At 40.0% G+C, this 22,659-nt stretch overlaps 1 protein-coding gene across 2 annotated transcripts in view; it reads left to right on the top strand.

The window, feature by feature from the left end:
* ELOVL5 (ELOVL fatty acid elongase 5) overlaps positions 1 to 22,275 on the top strand; it is a 71,389-nt gene extending 49,114 nt beyond the window's left edge. For both annotated transcript variants that reach the window (XM_060788276.2, XM_060788284.2), the window contains exons 3-8: positions 1,161 to 1,348; positions 7,534 to 7,611; positions 11,753 to 11,924; positions 14,681 to 14,805; positions 15,972 to 16,106; positions 19,157 to 22,275. In XM_060788276.2, coding sequence (XP_060644259.2) covers positions 1,161 to 1,348; positions 7,534 to 7,611; positions 11,753 to 11,924; positions 14,681 to 14,805; positions 15,972 to 16,106; positions 19,157 to 19,285 — 827 coding nt within the window. In that variant the 3' untranslated portion in view covers positions 19,286 to 22,275. The remainder of the gene's footprint in view (positions 1 to 1,160; positions 1,349 to 7,533; positions 7,612 to 11,752; positions 11,925 to 14,680; positions 14,806 to 15,971; positions 16,107 to 19,156) is intronic.
* The last annotated feature ends 384 nt before the right edge of the window (positions 22,276 to 22,659 follow it).

Raw genomic sequence — 22,659 nt, 5'->3', positions numbered from 1 at the left:
AGGGGAAAACCTTTATCTTTACCTTACTATGGACTCATGAGAGTTGTGGATTTACAAGATCTTTAGCCCTCTCTGCCAAAAAGTGCCAGTGCTTCATCAAACTACAACCCTGTGATTCTATAACAGGAGAGTTAAAGTGGTAAACTGTATTCATTCTACATTGTAGAGCCAGTCTAAATGTAGTTAAGGGTTAACTCTGCCAACCAATGAGTAGTAATTAAAAATATTTAAGTCTCAGTTAATATTTTAACGAAGACTTGGGCCCCAAGCCTCAGTTAAAAAAATATGAATGTCCAAAGTACAATTGCTTTTCCACCCAAGTCAGTAAAACCTAAGAGCTCCAAGAGCTCTGCAAACAAGAGAGTCCAGACCTATTTAGAAAAGTAATCGTTTTGAAGATTCATTATTTTGCCAGAAGCCTGGCAGTTTTAAGAGTATCAAAATAAGTCAGACTGTGAGTTTGACTATTAAATGGGGAGTTGGGCAGCTTGTCCCTCGTAAAATCCCTTGTATTTAAAATCACAAAGCAGCAACAAGGTGGGTGGAGAGGGAAGTTAATTGAAAAGAGAGAATGAAAAGTAAATTGGAGCAGAAGCCTTTGGCATCAGGATTTGAAAGATAAATATGAAGACTGGGGTATCAAATGCTCCTTTGGGAACAGCAGTTTGTGAAGGGAGTGCAATTAGTTGTCCTACCCATAGCAACAGTACAGTTAAATAAAACCTCTCGACTTGGGTTTGGGGATTGCATAATTTAGAACAATTACCCTTTCTAACTGTATTTACCAGCTATTTTTCCTTCGGGTTTTGTTGCTAAGGCCTGGCTGAAGATCGGCAGCAGGGAAAGAAAATCCTGGCATGGGATGAAGTTATAAGACCCCATTATTCTGGCATGCAGGTGCCAAAATTTGAAAAAGAGTTTGGTTGTACTCCTTTTTTAAAAGAAAAACCCTGCATCTCCCATAATCTTCCAGGCAATCCAAATTAAACAAGTCTCAAAGTAAATTTGCCAAGTTTACCTTTTGTGTTTCCATAAACTTTGCACCACTTCCCTCTATTCTTTATCCCACTTTCTTCTCTTACAGGAGAGTCAAATCAACACAGTTACATTGCCGTTATGTCACATTAGATATAGTTAATGAAACATGTGTTATTTTTCAGATCCCAGAGTAAAAGGATGGCTTCTCCTGACCAACTACACGCCGACTTTCATTTTCTCCGTCTTGTACTTATTAATCGTATGGTTAGGACCAAAGTATATGCAGAAGAGACCGCCATTTTCCTGCAGGGGCATTCTAGTCATCTATAATATTGGACTTACACTGCTGTCCTTGTATATGTTCTATGAGGTAAGAAAGGGGGAAATAGCATATTTTCTTTGAGGTCTGTCCTCTATTTACCTGTGCAATACTTGTGGCAGTTGTTTTTCTGTGAGTGCAAATGATTGAATTTTCATCCCCAAAAAATGAACCTTGCTGTGTGTGTTTTTCCCCCATTCCGAAAAGCCTGTTTCTTCCAGTGAATGTAACTTACTTAAACTATACTGAATCAGTTGGAGAGGACTTGATCTTTGCCCAGATAGCAGGAAACTGCTCTTGCGGTTGTACAGTCTTACACTTACTTACTTAGGTGATCCCTCATAGCCCGAGTTTGATGATCTTCCAAGTGTAGTGTCTTGGTGGTGGACACGTAGGTGACTGTGTAGCCATATTCTTGACCTGCATATTTTTCCACAGTGAGGATATCTGTTTCCAGGTGGAAGGCTAGTCAGGGTTGGCTTGACATGCCTTCCTCTTGGTATGTTTCACCCTCTATTCGTGCCTCTTCAAATTCCACAGCACTGCTGTTCACAGCTGACCTCCAGCTAGAGCGCTCAAGGGCCAGGGCTTCCCAGTTCTCAGTGTCTATGCCACAATTTTTAAGGTTGGCTTTAAGCCCATTTTTTAATCTCTTTTCCTGTCCACCAACATTATGTTTTCCTTATTCAGTTGGGAGTATGGTAACTGTTTGGTAGATGGTGATTGGGCATTTGGACAATGTGCCCAGTCCAGTGGAGTTGATGGAGTAGGAGCATTGCTTCAATGCTTGTCGTCTTTGCTTCTTCCAGCACCCTGACACTGTCTTCCCAAGAGGATTTTTGTAGGATTTTTTGGAGGCAGCACTGATGGAATCACTCCAAAAGTTGAATGTGACATCTGTAGACAGTGACATCTGTAGGCAGGCAATGTGACATCTGTAGGCAGGCATTTAGCAGGGTTGGGAAAAGATAGCTCCCTATTGAGGATCATTTATATACCGCTTTTATCAGCCCTTCAGTAACAGAAATGCCTGTGTATGCTGAATACTTGGATAATAGGACAGGTTGCAAATATTTCAATAATAAGAAATAAACGGAGATTGTATGAGGTCTGACTAATGCTCCTTTCACTGTGCTTTATAATCATTGGATCACTGTGACATCTGATGATAGTGGGCTGTGTTTTCCTTAGCCAAAATGCTTGGGACCAGAAGTGTTTGGGATTTTAGATCCCCCTGATGGATTTTGTGTTTACATACATGAACACAATAATATATCTTGTACATGGGACACAAATCCAAACACAAACTTCATTTATGTTTCATATACAGAGCTGAAACACATCGCCCAAAGGCATTTATAATCAAGTTGTGAATAGCATAAAGTTGTCACTCTTTCAGCCACTCATTGCAGAATTATGGATTTTGGAATATTTTGCATTTTGGAATTCTGGATCAAGGGTGCTCAGATAGTATCTTTCTTGGATCTTCAATAGATTTTCGGCACCTCAAACACAAACAAAAGGGGGCAGTTAGAGCAACTACCCAAAAGTGTGAATTCGGCTATGCTTCAGAAGTAGCAGAAGTGTAGTTTGCTATGTTGACCAGGGGCTGTTAATTCTCAATGCAATACCTGGAGGGCTCCACAGTTCCACTACTGCTATAGAGTAACAACTGAAATTCAACAGGCTACTCTGAGTAAGCATTTCGAATAAGCACTCAGAGTAGCAGGCCATAGCCTAGAATATGTTCATTTACTTGTAAAATAACATACACACTATTCTCTTTTGCCACTCCTTTCCTTTTATGCCATCCAGTCTTGGAGCACAGCCAAATTTGTTACCAAACAAGTCATCTTTGAATTTAAACTCAGTTGTTGTGTTTGGATTACATGCTTGTGGACTCTTATCAAAAAGCTGCAGTCTTTTATGAATCCCATTGAAAGGCAATTGCTGCCATGAGGAGGAAAGATGTCCTCAAGGGAAGGTTTGGCAGGCACAGATCCACCACCTGCCATGGGCAAAAACAGGTAAATTATGCCTGATTAAGTTTTTGTATGCGGAATAGAATGCCCAGCCCATATTGATCACCTTGGTCAAGATACGTCTGATAGATATGAAAAATAATCAGTTTACAAAATCAACTTTAGACTTTTGTAGATTGCATATACAACAACAACAACAACTTTATTTGCATTCCGTCCTGTCTCCCCAAGAGGACTCAGGGCAGATTCCAGCATGCAAAAAGGCAAACGTTCAATATCTTGATAAACAATAAATACAGATATAATAAAGGGAAAACCACCCAAATCCCAAAATAAACTAGACATCTAAGATCAAATTATAACAGTAAGATAGCCTATCAATTAAACTATATATAACAAAAATATAAATATCAATTTACAAAGTCCACCAGAAATTAATTTAAAATAGTCTTAGAATTAAAGTATATTATTAAAATTATAATATTTAAATTAAATTATTAAATGAAGCTATTATTATTATTATTATTATTATTCCTTGCAAGTCAGGATATGGAAAAGATACAGCTATCTAATAGCCCTTTGAGCTCTATGGAAAGCACAAAGGGAGAGGGGAAACCGGGATATTTTAATAATAATAATAATAATAATAATAATAATAATAATAATACTTTAATTATATCCTGTCCCTTCTCCCTAAGGGGACTATGTATACCCCCCCCTCCTCTCCTATAATTAATGTTTAAGAGTGGGTGGAGATATATATATATATATATATATAGATATAGATATATAGATATAGATATAGATAGATAGATAGATTCCTGCTCTCTCTCTCTCTCTCTCTCTCTCTATATATATATATATGTGTGTGTATATATATATATATATATATATATATATATATATATATATATATACACACACTATATATATATATATATATATATATATATATATATATATACACACACATATCCATCCTCACTTTTCAGCATGTAGCTGTAGGAGGGGGCAAAATGAGGGAAATATTTTTTTGGAGGGGAATTGCTGGAAATTGTACCTCCAAAGAGGTACACTATCCGATACTACCCCCTGGACCTTTTGCAGAAGAGATTGTAAATTGCACAACCCAACATACATAAATCCACAATAACTGGGGTATTTTCTAGGAAATGCAACGTATCTCTAATGCTTCACATAACTTGAGAAATGCTGTAATAATTGAGCAGATATGAAAGGAGCACTTTCTTTTTTCCTGAGATGATTAGCCTGTATTTACTTTTCCACTTGATCATGCTTACTGTGTTAAAGTCAGTGTTCAAGTGAGATAATGGCATCTGCACTATGTATTCCAGAGCAAATATTTTGGCCTTGGCTCAAATGTGTCCAGCAGATTGCTTCTCTCTTCAGGAGAATGGATTCCTTCTTCAGATGTTTAGTTTACTCTGAACAGCAAAGGAATGCCTGGAATTGTTACATTTCTGTCATAGAAATCCCATTTTACTTAACTTAAATTGGTACAATTTTGGACTCAGCAGTGTATTAAAAAAGTTAGCAATACCTTAATGTCTGCTAACGTCTCCCTTTCAGGCAGTTGGATAGGAAATTGTGGTGGGATCCATGCTTTTCTTGTTCTGCATCTTCAAGTTGATTCCATCTTACTGTGACCCTTTATTCTGGGGTCCTCTAAGCCAGATATATTCAGGGTTGTTTCCTATTTCATTCTTCTTAGGTTGAGAAAGAGTGACCTATTCAAGGTTGTTGCAGCAACGTATCCTTAGAAAATAGTTATTCTATTTATTTATATTGAATGGTTTAGCCCTTGTTTCCCATGTCTGACTAACTTTTCTCAACTTAAATATGAAAGTATTTGTAGTGTTAAATGTTTGGAATAGAAAGCGTTGCCAACTATAGCTTGTTGCTAAGGAAAACATGCCAAGTAAATAGTACTAGCAACGTTTCTGTACTAAATTTTTTGTTTAGTAGAAATCCTGTGAGCTACAGCTATGCTCCATTAGTAATACAAAAAAAGTAAACAGAAAAGATAAATAAATTGAGGGATTATCTGGCTTTATTTGTAGTTCTCCTTTTTGTTTTTGAAATGATGTAATATTACTAGTGGGAGTAAGTGCACCAACCCGGAACTAAGATCCATGTTAAAAGGCAGCTGTTTTTATTTGATGCTGTGACACTTTTTAATCTCACTATTTCTCTAAAGAGTTAGGATAGCATGCAGCATATTGCCCTTCATGTTTTCCTCACAACAAAAAAATAGTTTAGAAAGACTGCTTTAGGGTCACTCAGTGGAGGTCATTTTGACTGAAGCAGAATTTAAACGTAAGGCTACTTAACCCATGGTTGGTCTGGAGCATCATGCAGTGGGCTGGCCCTGGAGCAACCATGATGGTGGCAAGATCCACCAGGCACTGTCATGCCATATTTGGCTGAAAACTGCATCCGCCCTACTGGGCTATCACCTTGCCCTCCATGGACCTCATCTCATGAACGGGGAAAAGTAGAGAGAAACATAGAACCATAAAATCATATTTGGAAGAGACCTTGTGGGCCATCCAATCAAACCCCCTGCTAAGAAGCAGAAAAATTGCATTCAAAGCACCCCTGACAGATGGCCATCTAGCCTCTGCTTAAAAGCCTCCAAAGAAGAAGCCTCCATTACACTCTGGGGCAGAGAGTTCCACTGCTGAACAGTAGGGCTGGGCGGTTTCGTTTCGTTAATTCGTAATTCGTTAATAATTCGTTAATTTTTTTCAATTACAAAACGATAACGAACCATTCTGGAGCAATTATTAAAAAAAACGAATTTTCAAAAACGTTTTGTAAATGCTTCGTATTTCGATATTGTATTCGTTTCGTTATTGTTTTGAGGTCGTTTCGTTATTATTTCCGCATGTCTGGGCCAGTTTTATGGTTTAATTAGTGAAAAAAATTATAATATCACACCAACAGTCAACAACAGAGGGAGAGGGAAGCTTCAGAAGGTTTTGGAGGTTTTTTAGCGTATTTCACGGTCGCGTCCGCCATTAACGAATCGATTCGTTATTGTTTCGGAAATCGATTCGTTAATTTTTTACCATTTACGAAATTTTGTAAATATCGAACTTTTTAAAAGGAAAATTTTGTAATTATTTTAAATATCGAAACAAAAAAAACCCCCAAATACAAATCGATTTTAGAAACAAATTTTTCCGTTGTTACCCAGGCCTACTGAACAGCTCTCACAGTCAGGAAGTTCTACCTAATGTTCAGGTGGAATCTCCTTTCATGTAGTTTGAAGCCATTGCTCTGCATCCTAGACTCCAGGGCAGCAGAAAACAAGCTTGTTACTCTGTTCCCACCCATCAAGGTCCATCTTTTGGGGTGGCCAGCCATCCCATATCCTTTCCCCGTCGAGATCCATCTTCCCCCTATTTGGAGTTGGGTAGCACCCGTCTCTTCAAAATACATTCTGGGCTCCATGTCTATGTGCTGCAGAAACAGAGTCCCATGGTGCCTCTCCAAAAGTCCCCTTACATCATGTCATGGCCCCTGTGGGACTCCCGTGGGACTCCATTTTTGAAATTCATGGGAATGGAGCCTGGAATCTGTGGGATGAGGTCCAAAGTCACTGTTGCTGCTCCTGTTGACAATGGAGTTTTCATTGAGCACCTGGCCATCATATTCGCATATGATGCCACATCAGGGCACCCACACAACCAGAAATAAGTGGGGAGAGAAATCTCCTCTTTCTTGTTGATAATGAGGACACTCCATTCTGACCTTGCAGAGAGCTCCATGGCTGGTGAGGAACAACAACAACACTGGAATGAGCCATCCCCTTTCTTGAGCTGATCAGCACAGGAAAAGGCTGATGGAGGTTATATCCATCTGGACCATGGATGTGTCCAAAATGGAGCTAATCCAGCTGTCCAGATGCTGCAAAATCCCAGGATATTATGATTCTATGATTTTATTTTTACTGACCGGAATGAGAGGAGGTTCTTGTGGGTGTTTTGGCCGCAAGTGCCAAAAAAAACTTGACTTTTTATGGATAATGGTCACCCAGAGTCAAAAAAGCATTTGGGGGTGGGGTGCATTTGCTGTCATTTGCTACTTTGCCTCCATATTTGTAATGTCTGTGAAAACTCCCCGGTTGTGGATAAGACTATATTTCCTTGATTCCAGAGATCTTATAAGCTTTAATATGTAATAATGCATGCAATAATGTTAATAGCTGACTATTATTTTTCTCATTAGTTGGTGACAGGAGTGTGGGAAGGAGGATACAATTTCTTCTGTCAGGATACACACAGTGGAGGTGATGCTGATATGAAGGTAATGTTATGAGCTGACGCTGCTGTTTTGCTGTGCCTCTTGCATTGAGAGTGAAGGTCAATACAGACCTTGCATCGGGAAGGACAGACACTCCTTGCTATTAACGCCTCTCAGAGAAAAGGCATGTTGTAGCCTGAATGCCATGAGAGAGCCATTTGAAGGAAAAAGCAATTAAGAAAGTACAATTGTTCAGAAATAGTAGTGCGGTATCTTTAAATCAAACCAAATATATAGATAAAAGCTGTTCAAGTTGCAGCTGTTCAAGTTGTCAAGGTCTATAAATCTCAGCAACTATGACTCCAAAATGATAAGACCAATCCTTCCCCCAACCCCGCCAGTGTTCAGATTTGGGTGTATTGAATATTTGTGCCAAATTTGGTCCAGTGAATGAAAATACATCATGCATATCAGATATTACGATTCAGAACAGTGGCAAAATTACAGTTATGAAGTAGTAATGAAAATAATTTTATGGTTGGGGGTCACCACAACATGAAGAAATATATTATGGGGTTGCAGCATTAAAAGATCGAGAAGCACTGCTGTAATTTATTTCTTGAGTCATAAGTATTATGCATTTTTGGTTCATGTTTTTGGAATTTAGGGTTTGAACATTTCCAGGAATTAAAAAGGAACATCTGTTTAGGATGTTTGAATATTCATTTGTGTCTTGTGTACCACGATGAATGTGCCGCATCATGCTTAATTAAAACAAGGAAGGGGGGTTGGCAAACGTAGTGTAGTGAAAGTCCAAATGTTACACAAGCCTGCCTGAATGTCCCAGAAAGACTTCTTTCTCTGTCAGTGTCCAATAAGTAAATTCCTCTTGCAAAGCAACTTTGAAGTCAGCCTATAATTGGGGGGGGGGGGGGGGGGAGAGAATAGGGCTTTAAAATATGACACAATCTTTAATTCATCTTCATTCAGACCATATTGCTTGAAAATTACACCACTTATTATAGCTGATGAAAGAATGTGAATCCTAATCACTTAATTCCCTCATTTTCCATTCTTTTGTATCATAGCACTAAACTCTTCTAATGAAACATTTAACTGACAGTTGCCTGTGACAAGTTTTTAATGGAGGGACATTAATAACTAGAGACAAGGAACCGAATCTCCCATATTCCTCTGGAGAATACGGAGAGACAGATGCATAATGTATCTGCTCATTGTAGAATATGGTAAAATTAGATCAAACACGGCAGCAATATTTTAAATCTGAGGAGGAACAAGCAAGCCCATTACAAGAGGCTGCATTGCAGAGACAGCAAGTACATCTTTCTGGGAAGGCTCGAATTGAGGGTCTTGGTTAGCTTCTTTGCAATTTACAGGGGTGTAGCTACAAGGAGAGCAAACTGAGGCAATTGCCCCTACAATAAGTATTTGCTTCTCCAATGACATTTCCCTTCAGATCCCAAATTTCTAGCTTTACAGTAATTTAAAAACTTAAAATGTTCAAGTTATCAAAAGAATATGAACAGAGCAAATAGTCCTAAAATATTTCTGAGGCATGAGCCAGCACATTGCAGTGGTTTGAGCATTGGACTATGACTCTGGATCGGTGGTTCAGTTCCCTCCTCAGCCATGGAAACCCTGTGATAGGTTTGTCTTAGGGTTACCATAACTTAGAAGTGACTCCAAGGTACACAATACCAACAACAACAAAAAAAATCAATGTCAAATTCTCTGCAATGTTAGTGATTGGAGACAGAAGGACAATTTTGTGAGTTCTGCCCTGATTTCTCACCTACCCATCACCAACTCCTGGTAGCTACACCCCTGGTCTCTTCCTATCCCAGGAAAACCAGTGTTTTGTACTGGAAGAACAGTGCCCTGTCTTTCCAATAACAAGCCAGGGTTTTTCCTAGGGCAGCCTTGTGCAAAGTATGGTCCTAGGATCACATACAATTGTTTATATCACTCTCAACACTTAGAGACAACTCCACTCCATGTCAATTTTTTTTTAAAGTTACGACTGCTTCTCATCTCCTTGTGTAACTATGAAAATGAACCTAGGTTGAAAAGGGGCCACAAAGCAGAGTCCACAACATGCAAGTGTGGAGAAGAGCAAACCACAGACCACCTATTACAATGCAGTCTGAGCCCTGCCACAATGGAGGACCTCCTTATAGCAACACCAGAGGCACTCCAAGTGACCAGCTACTGGTCAAAGGACATTTAATAGAATGCCATGTTTGCAAACCTTGTGTTTTTTGGGTTGTTGTAGGTTTTTTTGGGTTATATGGCCATGTTCTAGAAGCATCCTCTCCTAACATTTCACCTGTATCCATAGCAAGCATCCTCAGAAGTTGTGAGACCTCACAACTTCTGAAGATGCTTGCTATAGAGGCAGGTGAAACGTCAGGAGAGAATGCTTCTAGAACGGCCATATAGCCCGAAAAACCTACAAAAACCCAGGCATTCCAGCCATGAAAGCCTTCGACAATACTTTGTGTTTTTTTAAAATACTATACAACTGATGGTTCACTCCTGATATGATAAATCAATAAATAACACATTTAAAATTTGGATTAAAATTTGGATAGATTAACTGCTTCACCGACATGGGAGCAACCAACCTCTCATATGTCCAAATGTTATAGCACAGTGGCTCAAGAACTAATGGAGTAAAGAGCCAAAAAAAGGACTTATCTGGAACTTGTGAGGAAGTTGTACGAATTCAAATGAGCTGTTGTACTGTGTTATACCTGCGCAATGTCTAGTTACCTTTCTAAATTCCGTTTCTCCCCATAGTCTCAGACTGCAGTTTGAAGAGTTCCTACTGATAACATATAGTTGTATATCTGTGGATTCAGTGCAGTCAATCATTTCACATGATAGTTGCCTGAGGTTTATTGAAAAAGTCTTGCTCTTCTTCCACAGCAACAGTTTTCTGTGCCTTATTCTCTTCTGCCTGAAGAAAGCACATTCCGTTTAGGGAATACAGTGGCAGTATCTTCTGCTTGCTCACACTCTTCTTCAGAAATTACAGAAGGGGAATAGAGATTAAATATCTCCCTTGTGTCTCTCAAAGCACCCGAGGCCTACTTAAATAGGCACATAAAGGACTGGCTTTTGGTTTAGTCACACCTCCAGCTTTATGGCTGTTGTCCAGACAACTCTTGTAGGCGTGCACAAGACCTTGGTCCTACCCAGTGAAGCAATGACTTTAAATAGCAAACTTGCTCACTTTACTGTATTGCAAATTGGTTTAGAAACTCCCTAGAGTTGCATTGCTTCCACTGAGGAAATGCCATAGGCAGCAATTGGCGGAAGTTTTCTAGAATTTGACAGGAACTTTCTTATCCTACATAACAGGCGTTCCCAGAGATTAGATCAGTGACTTTCTGCATGAAACATTGCATCTTCCACCTGTGTATTATGTAAAGGAAAAGAAAAGCAATACTAACACCACCACCACCAACTAAAAATCACAACAACAACCCTCAGTAACTCCGGGTCCCATTGAGAACTTTGTAATGAATTGCACAGTTCTCTGTACTAGAGATGAACACACATGGTATTTTGTTGAGGAAAGCATTCAGCCTAGTGAGTTTTATATATGGGTTTAGGTGCCTGGGTCTACTATGCAGCTAGAGGAAGCCACTTGCTTTAGGTGAGACTCCAGCAGTGGGTGGAAATAGCTAGATTTTCATAAGGCAGGGGTTCTCAACTTGTGGATCCCCGGGTGTTTTGACCTCCAACTCCCAGAAGTCCTAACAGGTAAACTGACTGGGATTTCTGGGAGTTGTAGGCCAAAACACCTGGGGACCCACAGGTTGAGAACCACTGTCATAGGAGTTGGTGCTTGACCATTAGAAAAAGACTTGGCCCTATCTGGAGAAGAGGGTTGGACTTACTGTTAGGTAGAAAATATAACTATGGGTTCGTATCTCATGTACATGTTATACTGAGGCTGATTCTGTATATCTTGTGTTTACTTCAGTGATCTGTCACTGAACTTGTAATTCCATAATTCCTTGCTGCTGCTGCGCCTCTCAGCAAAATATGGAAGCATCTCACCTCTGGCAGACATGGTCTCATAGCTATAATTGATCACTGGGATCTTGTTGTGTGGGAGGCAGCAAAATTTGTCTTGGTTGAGCAAACAACCGAACTGTTTATTCTCTCTCTTTAGATCATACGTGTCCTCTGGTGGTACTACTTCTCGAAGCTCATTGAATTCATGGATACTATCTTCTTTATATTACGGAAAAATAACCACCAGATCACTGTTCTTCATGTCTACCATCATGCAACTATGTTGAACATCTGGTGGTTTGTTATGAACTGGGTGCCTTGTGGTCACTGTAAGTATTTTTGCAACTCTGAAATATGGAAACACTTTTGACCCAAGAGAAAACAAATGTGTGTTTAAGGAGGTGCATTGCAGTGGTGCATGGAGCCAAAGGCAAAAGGATGGGACCCCAAATACCCCATGTTTTCTTTTGCTTCTCACTTTAAAGCTCTTCCCGCAGTAAACTAAGTTCGAGGAGAGGCTTGTGGAATGGGAAAGAAGGCCAGATAAGAGCTTGGAGAATATATAAGTGCATTGGTAGCTATGCTGACCATACAGTCACGTCTTCTGCTCCATGTCAGATTGAGATTATAGGATTTGAGTCCAGGAGATGAGGTTCCTTGCTCTTACAATACTTCTTGGAAAATGGGGAGTGACCTGTATGCATTTCTTATAGGTCTCATTTCATTTTAAGATTGTGTGTTATTATTATGCATATGGATAGACTTTTCAGGAGAATATTTACTTGACTAGGAAGGCTTTTGATTTTGTAGGTTAGATCTTTTAGAAATTTGCAATGATGGTGGCGAGAATTCTACATCTGATATTTATGTAACTGTCTTAATTGCAAAGCTAAGTAACATCTCCAGAAATAATGCCCCATGACTTTACTTGGCATCAGCTATACCAGTGGTTCCCAACCTTTTTTTGACCAGGGACCACTTAACCAGAGACCATTTTGACCAGGGACCACTTTGACCAGGGACCACTATCCGACATTATACCAATAGGTTTACGAATCAATTTTTGGTAAACTTTAAATTTTGTTTGGGGTGCTGATTCAGAAAATTGTATTGGATAGACCACATCAGCTCTAGTTTCTGATACAGAACATGTGCAATGGTCAGCAACAGGGAAGGAGTGGCAGGTGGTGTGAAAGGAGTGGAAATAAAAATAAAATAAAATAAAGAAATAAAGAGGAAGGAGGCTCGTAGACCAGCGGCCCACAAATTAAGAACCACTGAGCTATACAGAGAGAAGGTCTGTTCTGCTGGCAGCTGAGACATTCCCCCTTCCCAGCATCAAAAAAGGCTGCATCAAAGAAGTGCAACGGTTACAGCCTCATTGGCTGGTGTTGGGCAGAAACATCATGCAAACACATCAAATCACCAACAGAATCTTTCTCTCATGTAGGGACTGTGAATATGAATCCACTATTACCCATCTGTCAATCTGATCCTGCATTCTGGCCAATTGTTGTTTTTGTGTCCCTGATATTAATTTGTTGTCAGAATCTCTGACAACAAAACTTTGGGTTTTCTTAATGAGTCTCCATGTTCACATACACAACTTTGATTATTTAAGAGTCAAAACTGACATTTGGTGAAGCTAGATCCGTCTGATTTCTGGACAGAAAGACACTTTACAGCTGGTTTCGTTATACAGGTGGCAATGAAAAATGGCCCTATTAAAAATCCTTTGCCTTACCAGAGCTTGACTGATGCTTCCTTACTTGTCATTATTTTGCTTGGCTTTACATCTCCTCAGCTATTTGTCTCCTGCAGTGCTGTTGTTGCTGTTTTGGTTTTAATTAGGCAGCAGACTCCCCAAAGAATGCCACGTGGCAGCTGCTGGGAAGCTTCTCCACATGGCAGTGGCTCCCTGTGGGCACAGCAGAACACTGACAAGCTGATTCTTGTACTGACACCCATGCATCCTCGTTTCCCTGTTGGTGGTCTAAAAAAAGCACAGGGCTGCCATGATGTTGCTGTCTAGGTTGCCTCACCCAACATAAGGTAGAGCCAAGGAGACATCTATAAGGCTTAGATGCCCTGGCTGGATGAGGAACATGCACCGAATATGTTGCTGTGAGCCCACTATGTGGCACTGATTTAAATGCAAAACAGCAGATACAGTCTTGGTGCAAGTTTTACACTGTGGGATGAGCAACAATGGCTCCTTCAGATATTCAAACTCCCACCAACCCAAATAGTCTAGCCATGAATAAAGAATGATCTAAAAATGTCTTGCCACCTTTATTTAACTCATAGGCAGAAGATGCCCTTCTGCCTGCAGCCCCGTAAAAGTGGAAATGAACATCTCTGACAATTTTTGCAGGCTGGCTCTACATCAGTGGTTCCAAACGTGGGGTCTGTGGATCACCAGTGATCTGCAAGAATTAAAATATGGTCTGCGGCCTTACCGTTACTACATCGTTGCAACGAGAGTGACTGGTCTCACAAAACCCTCTTATAGTGCCAATTCTTATTAAATATGGTTTTCTGTGGGCAAGCAGATGGCAACTACTGGATGGCATATGCTCTATATCATAAACTAGAGCTGATGTGGTCTATCCAATGCAATTTTCTGAATCAGCACCCCAAATAACCAGACTAAATCTAAAGTTGACCAAAAACTGATTCGTAACCCTTTTGGTACTAATGTTGGAGAGTGGTCCCTGGTCAAAAAAGGTTGGGAACCACTGCTCTACATGGTCATTGGGATAAAAATATGAGACGGAATTATAGCAATTCGTCCCACCCTCAGAAAAATGCTATCTGTGACAGCACTTTGGGAAAAAAAACATACAACATTATTTAAAGCACTTGCATCTACTTTAAATGGCAGATGTGACCTTAGGCAGCCAATATGTGCTATTTGCAGCAATTTGCATTCATTTGTTCTTATGCTAGTATGTCAAGGCTTTTTTGTTCCAAAATTTTGTACTATCACTTTTACAGGTTCATTGAGTATTAACTTTTAACATGTTGCCATAATGCAAGCTGTTTCAAAGGATCTTAAAACCATCTCTCTTCTTCCCACTTACAGCCTATTTTGGTGCCACTTTTAACAGCTTTATTCATGTCCTCATGTATTCCTACTATGGGTTATCTGCTATTCCATCCATGCGCCCATATCTCTGGTGGAAGAAATATATCACTCAGGGACAACTGGTGAGTAGTTGTGTGTTTGTAGATCTCCCCCAACCACCACCACAGGAGGCTGCTCATAAGCCACACCTCTGCCAAACACCCAAGAGCTTCATTTTTTTTTTACACTGCAGCACATTCAGAGTTAAAAGTGAATCTTCATCAGTGCATTCAAACTGAGATTTCATGTTACTCCACTTTCTGTCCCCATCTATACAGCCATAGAATATCCAGATTATCTGCTCTGGATTATTTTAGTCTATACTGCCATATAATCCAGTTCAAAGCAGATGGTGATAATCATCATCATCATCATCATCATCATCTTTATTTGTACCTCACCACCATCTCCCCAAAGGGACCTGCAGGATGGCTATCTGTGATAACAATCAATCAAAGTGTAGGCCAGTACTATCAGTGATTCATCACATTGGCCATAGATTACTCAGGATCAAAGGCAGATTTTAGATACCAGTGTAAATGGGGCCTCTGTTGATTTCTTTTTCTCCTCACCCTCAATTACTTTTATGTCTAGTGGAGAACAATGTGTTTTTCAAAAGTTTGCTGTGTTGGTGATCAGAAAAGTGTGCTTTTTTGGACACTTGGAGCTACCAATATAATCAAGAGTTAAAGATAACAAGTACCTTATTCTTATGGAGGTTTCCCTCCCAAATCTCTCCCTAATTTCTCTGCCAGTTGTAAAGTTCTAAGTTTAATCACATGCCAATAATGTCTGTCTTCCAACATTCACCCCATGGAGTGCAACTTTTTTAAAAAATCATGTCAGAAGTGACTTGAGAAACTGCAAGTCATTTCTGGTGTGAGAGAAATTTGGCCATCTGCAGAGACATTGCCCAGGGGACGCCTGGATGTTTTACCATCCTGTGGGAGGCTTCTCTCATGTCCCTGCATGGGAAGCTGGAGCTGACAGACGAGAGCTCACCCTGCTCCCCAGATTCAAACTGTCGACCTTTCCATCAGCAGTTCAGCTGGCACAAGGGTTTAACCCATTGCACCACCGTGGCTCCATAGTACAACAGGTGAACCATAAAATTCCATGGGGGAGCCAACAGAAAAAGGGCATCTTGGTATTCATACTTCACAGCAAACAGATGGAATGAACTTGCTTATTGTGTATCTCTTCTCTCACTTAAAGTGACTTTTCCCTCTCTTTTGTTCCCTTCTTATAGACTCAGTTTGTCCTGACAATCTTCCAGACAAGCTGTGGAGTTATTTGGCCATGTCGATTTCCGATGGGATGGTTGTATTTCCAGATAGGCTACATGATCTCCTTAATTATCCTTTTCACAAATTTCTATATTCAGGTAAATTATTTTTGCTCCTTGTGGTAATGGTGATGATGCTGTTACTGTTATTTTTTTAATGACTGGAAAGCTGATATATCAAAATCAATTTCTGAAATCTTTAACTTATTGACACAAGACATACATACATCTTCACTATACCCCAAACATTAGTTTTGTAGTTTCGTTGTATTGAGCAATTCCCAATCTTGGAAGACAAATCAGGCTCATGACGAAGGGTTTGCAAACAACACCAAATTGGGACACCAGACGACACCAAGTTGGGAGGGAGAGCCAATACTCCAGAGGACCAGAGCAGAATTCAAAATGATCTGAACAGATTAGAGAGATGATTGGCCAAAACTAACAAAATGAAGTTCAACAGGGACAACTGCAAGATCCTCCACTTAGGCAGAAAAAATAAATGCAAAGATACAGAATGGGGGACGCGTGGCACGAGAGCAGTACATGTGAAAAAGATCTTGGAGTCCTCGTGGAGAACAAGTTCAACATGAGCCAACAATGTCATGCAGCAGCAAAAAAAGGCTAATGGGATGTTGGCCTGCATCAATAGGAGTATAGTGTCCAAATCCAGGGAACTCACCCCTCTATTTTACCTTGGTCAGACCACACCTGGAATATTGTGTCCAACCCTAGGCACCGCAATTTAGGGGAGATGTTGACTAAGCTGGAATGTGTTGAGAGAAGGGCGACTAAAGTGATCAAGGGTCTGGAGAACAAGCCCTATGAGGAGCGGCTTAAAGAACTCAGCATGTTTAGCCTGCAGAAGAGAAGGCTGAGAGGAGACATGAAGAGGGCCATGTATTAAGATGTGAGGGGAAATCATAGGGAAGAAGGAGCGAACTTGTTTTCTTCTGCCCTGGAGACTGGGACATGGAGCAATGGCCTCAAACTGCAGGAAAAGAGATTCCACCTGAACATTAGGAAGAACTTCCTGTGAGAGCTGTTCAGCAGTGGAACTCTCTGCCCCAGAGTGTAGTGGAGGTTCCTTCTTTGGAGGCTGGATGGCCATCTGTTGAGGCTGCTTTGAATGCAATTTTCCTGCTTCTTGGCAGGGATTGGACTGAATGGCCCATGAGGTCTCTACCAACTTTATGATTCTGTTAGTTGACAACAACTGAGTCATGGTTTGATAGGACATAGAGGCATCTGCTGTGCCATGGTACTGAGTCATATTTTAATGCAATTTATACAGTTTAAAGGATGAGTGGTTTCATTACTTTTTAAAATCTGTTATACGTGCACATTCCAACTCAAAGTCATCTTCACTGACATCTGTAATAGTTGGCGAAAAGTAGCGATACATAGGGAGTTTGTTGCTTTAAAAAACGTAGTCAATTTCTTTCATTGTTCTGGAGGCACAATGTATTTTTGAGCCACAGAGTTTTAATTTGCCACTTGCCTATGAATTTGAGATTATTTTGTTCCAGGATTAAATGTCTAAAAATATTGTAGTACCCCCACCATACTCCCCACATTCCTGGTATTAGTGTGGATATTTAAAACCATTGATAATAGTAAATCTATTGAAATGAATTACTTCCAGTGGCATCATATTGTAGAGAGTCATACTGGAAGATGTAGAAAATGCCTACAGAGAACACTGCTCTAGCATTTCTTGGTTTTCTAGCATTACTCTATGGTCAATCCGCAGTGAAAATGTATGATAGATCCATACTGAAGGACTTATCAGATCCCTTGAGATAACATATTTATTTGTACGATAGTAAGTGACACAATGGATCCCACAGATACAGGGGTCATACTGAATCTCAAAAAGCAATGAAAACCTGCTGAATCCTGGTCTAGCATGTTTAACCAATACAACACATTTGCTCTCTTTCTTTCAATATGAATAGAACCGAGCATAGTAAAGAGCAATGTATTATTTCCCAAAATACTGCTTATCTGTTTTCCTGGACAATAGGACACAGCCAATACCAGCAAAAGAAAGTGAGAGAGATTCTTGAACCACATTCAGCTATCTTACCCACTTCTGGGCTTCATTCAGATAGCTTCCCAAAGTATTGTTTGAAAAACTAAGAACAAAGAGATAAGCCCAGCTTCCTCCTACCTAACAGTTTCAAAAACAGCAAAGTGAGTAGATAAATAGGTACCGCTTAAGCGGGGAGGAGTCCCTGGTGGCACAGTGGTTAAAGTGTTGAGCTGCTGAACTTGCTGACCAAAAGGTCACAGGGTTGAATCTGCAGAGCGGCATGAGCTCCCGTTGTTAGCCCCAGCTTCTGCCAACCTAGCAGTTCGAAAATGTGAGTAGATAGATAGGTACCACTCCGGCAGGAAGATAACGGCGCTCTGTGCAGCCACATTATCTTGGAGGTGTCTATGGACAACTCTGGCTCTTCAGCTTCGAAATGGAGATGAGCACCAACTCCCACAGTCAGACACGACTGAACGTAATGTCAGAGGAAAACCATTATCTTTACCTTTACCTAAGTGGGGAGGTATTTAAGGAAATGCCTGAAAAATGCCAGTTATTCAATCAAGGAGGAAGTTTATGAACAAAGTTCTTTGGCAGGGAAAATGGAGTGACAACCCCCCACCTCCCTGTGGCCAGAACCGAGCATAGCCTCCAAGATGCCGAAGATGGGAAAGCCTATATATATCTCTATCTACGTCTGTCTTGTCAGTGTATAGCAACATTGAATGTTTGCCGTGCATGTATTCTGTGATCTGCTCTGAGTTCCCTTCAGGGTGAGAAGGGTGGAATATAAATACTGTAAATAAGTAAGTAAATAAATAAATAAAGGAGAGATTGAGAAGAAGATTTTGTTTCTAGTTGGCCATAAGCCACAGTTTCCTGGTTCACTCAGGGTCAGGAAGCTGTGATTTGTGCAAACAATAGTTTGTGAACTTAGCTATAGTCTTTCACCGCTCTTTCTGAATTAGTTCTGATCAGCATAATTTTTCATCAACATGTAGGGATGGTGAATGTCTGTTCAGTAATACTTGTTGCATTAGCTAATGTGCTTCTTTCTTTTTATTGCTGAAGTAAAAGAAAAACTCACTGCTGACTTCTGTGTGTGTTGTAGACTTATAACAAGAAGGCACCCTCCAGAAGGAAAGAGTATCAGAATGGGTCCGCGGCTGTGAACGGGTACACAAATAGCTTTTCTTCCCTCGAGAACAATGTGAAGCAGAGAAAACAAAGAAAGGATTGAAGACCAAACTGAGAAACCCTTTTGACATTCTGGGCAAAAACAACAACAAACAACAAATCATCTGATTGTAAGCACAATATGTGTTGTGCACTGATAACTCTTGACAGCTACTGTAACTATTCCTGCCTAGAATAGTGTTGATTTATGTAGGACTTTAACCAGTGCAAAACATCCTAGAAACTCTCCATAGGCTAAAGTTGATGATGTTGATCATACTGAGGGGGTCACATACCCAGGGATAAACTGTGGAAGGGAGTATTATTGTAGTATATATATATATATATCATATATACATATATTTATGTATGTATATGTATATATAGAGACACTGCTGTTGCCTTACTAGTCAATAAGATAGGTGCTGAATTCACTATTTCAGAACTGTAATCCAAACTCATATTTTTTAACTGTAGATAATGCATGTGATTGTAATTTGTACCAATGAAGTTCGGTTTTTTATTTTTATTTTTCCAGTAGTTTGAAACACACATGCCTTAAATTAAAATAAAAGCAGGGCCCAAAAACTTTAAAAAAAACAACTGTTTTGCAAGTGTATGGAAATGTTTCACTTCATATTAGGGAGCACTTTCTTATGGAAGACAGATTAGAATGTGGTACAGATCCCCAAATATCAAACCACACAATTATACTTTTGGTTGTGAAAGGTGCATATGTATGTTCATATTAGGTTTCCTATCTTCAAAATGTTCATAAGTGGCAGAGAGGAAATGCCCACAGTGGATATTTGAATAAGACTGCGCCTTCACTTGCAGATACTTTGTGTACACTGTTGATCATGGATGTAGTCTATGTGTGTTCTGTATTTGGAGATTGCAAGTATGTAATGGACGGTTGAGGGGCCACATCCATTGTCTAGTTCTTTTATGATTCATTCAGATGCACTGTGTGCATTTGTTGTCATGTTAGGAAGCTACCATGAAACCTGGAATGGTGGAAACCTCGAGGCCTGAGTCTACTACAAGCAACTGGTTTATGAAATGTAATGATCATTGAAAAAGTAGGATTTTTTATTTCTGCCGAGACTTGAAATGGAAGAACTATCAAATCATGTGTGGTACCTTTTTTTAAAATTTCTGTTTATCACAAGTCCGAAGCAGTTTTTTTTTTAAAGAAAGCCTTGATCAAGTTTTAATGTTCATTAAATTGGCACTTAAAATGTAGAATCGGGATGCCAGCTCTCCAAACACTGGAGCAACCATGCCCAAATTGGTAGCCTCCGGGTGTATTTGGACTACAGTCTTCACAGTGTCCAGCCAGCACAACATTGATCAAGCACCACTTCTGGTGCGTGCCAGGATTGGGAAGGTTGGATGAGAGAGAATGTAGAGAGGGAAGAAGAAAGCGGCCATGAACTATTATTTCCTTTCAATTTGGCGTTCACAACTTGGCACTTGAAATTTACAACATTCCTTTCTAAAATTGTCAACACAATGTGAGATGAACCAGCCTTAGTCTGTTGTTTTGAGTCACCTACCATTTGATGGAGCCCTCAATGGCACAGTGGGTTAAACCCTTTTGCTGGCAGTACAGCTGACCTAAAGGTCGGCTGTTCGAATCCAGGGAACAAGGTGAACTCCCATCTGTCATCTCCAGCTCATGCGGGGACATGAGAGAAGCCTCCCACAGGATGGTAACACATCCGGGCATCCCCTGGGCAGAATCCTTGCAGATGGACAATTCTCTCACACCAGAAGCGACTTGCAGTTTCTCGAGTCGCTCCTGACACACACAAAACCCTACCGTTTAAGAAAGTAGCTGGGTAAAAGATGCAGCTGGTGTAACACACACACTGTTTTCATTGTTAGTTTTCAAAGAAACATTCCCAGGATGAAACTTGTCAGACACAATGCAAAGCAGTATAAATGGCCAGTGTTGTGATGGGCCTGCATTTTCCAAACTAACCGAGATGTTTGACCAAATCTTAAAAAGTGATTGCAGGGTAATTTTTGGTATTTGGCTTTTTTAGTATTTAAGTTTGCATTTTTGTGGCTATTCCTATAGCAAGCATCGGGTTGGATCTCAAAAACACGGAGTGTATTTCCAGTGGCAGAGCCCTCCCTCTGCTGCTCTCTTTAACCCTGAAAAATTGACCCCCAAAATAAGAGGACTGACCCTTTCACAACACATGGTGTGAGTCAGGCAGGTAAAGAGGGGCTAAGAAGGGAGAATTCAGGGACCTGTCCCAATGCAAACAGAAATAGCTTTCACTCATTCAAGCAGCCCTTTGGTCCAATGCATTGACTTTAAAAATGTGCCTATAACAAACCGTGGATTTCCATAGCCTGGAAGGGAGATGTGTTTGGACCATACTGTTACACAGAGAAGCCTTGTAAACATGTTGGTAATGAGTTTCCGTTCTCTAAGTGTCTATCTCACCTGTACTTCTTACCTTGTCTAAGATTTATGTAGAAATGCTTGTTGAAATTACTGTTAACTGTAAAATCACACATAAATCCATTGTAAAGCAGGCGTCAGTTAACAGATACACTGTGTAATGGGATGGAGTTTTAGCCTATTAACATGTTAGTCCAATGTACTTCATTTGTGTCAAACCATCCTATTGTTCATATGCCCCAGTTTAATCTATTAATTACAATTTGATATTTAGATAAATATCAATTTTACCATGGTTTTGCACATTTGATTTGGGGGAACTGGAAAGTTTTCCCTCTTTAGCCTTGCTGATTTTTTTAAAAATTTGCTTCTTTTTGAAATGAGAGACAGCACCAGTTTCCTTTCTGTGTGTGTGCGTCCGTGGGTTTTTTTTTTTAATGCTCTCAAAATTTGTGTGTATGTGTCTTGGTTTCTAGGTACTGATGAGCAAAGTCTTTACATATTTCATACAGCAGCTTCACCATTCAAAGTATGCTGTCTAAATGTGTGCTAAAATAAAAAAAACACCTCTAGCTTGTCTGAAAAAATTGCATTATTAATGTTTTGTGTCTTAATCATTAAATCATTCTTGATTACTTGTGTCTGCGTTTCAGTACAGTGATGTCTTAAAAGATTTTATTCTGATCTGCAGCTAGGGAGAACTTTGGATAGTGATCTCCTTTACCTAAAATAATAGGATCATATGCCTGGAGGGACTCACAGGGCTATCCAGACCAACCCTATTCTGCCATGCACATAATTGGGTCATTCCAATTTTTGTATTTTAAAAAAAACCTCTAGAGAAGGAGATTCTTCTCCAAGGCAGTGCATTCCTCTAACAGCTCTTACTATCGGGTAGAGGTGTGCAATTTGGCCAAAAGGCATTCAATTTCAGAGTCCATTGATGGCTAGTCCCTCATTCTGTTTACCGGGAAATTACACAAATCGGGAGGGGTGTTACTCCGCGAGGAACTCAGAGA

This window comes from Anolis sagrei, chromosome 1 (genome assembly GCF_037176765.1).
Source record: "Anolis sagrei isolate rAnoSag1 chromosome 1, rAnoSag1.mat, whole genome shotgun sequence".
Classification (NCBI taxonomy): domain Eukaryota; kingdom Metazoa; phylum Chordata; class Lepidosauria; order Squamata; family Dactyloidae; genus Anolis; species Anolis sagrei.
Note: the sequence above shows the minus strand (reverse complement) of the source record. Positions and strands in the feature narration are given on the sequence as shown.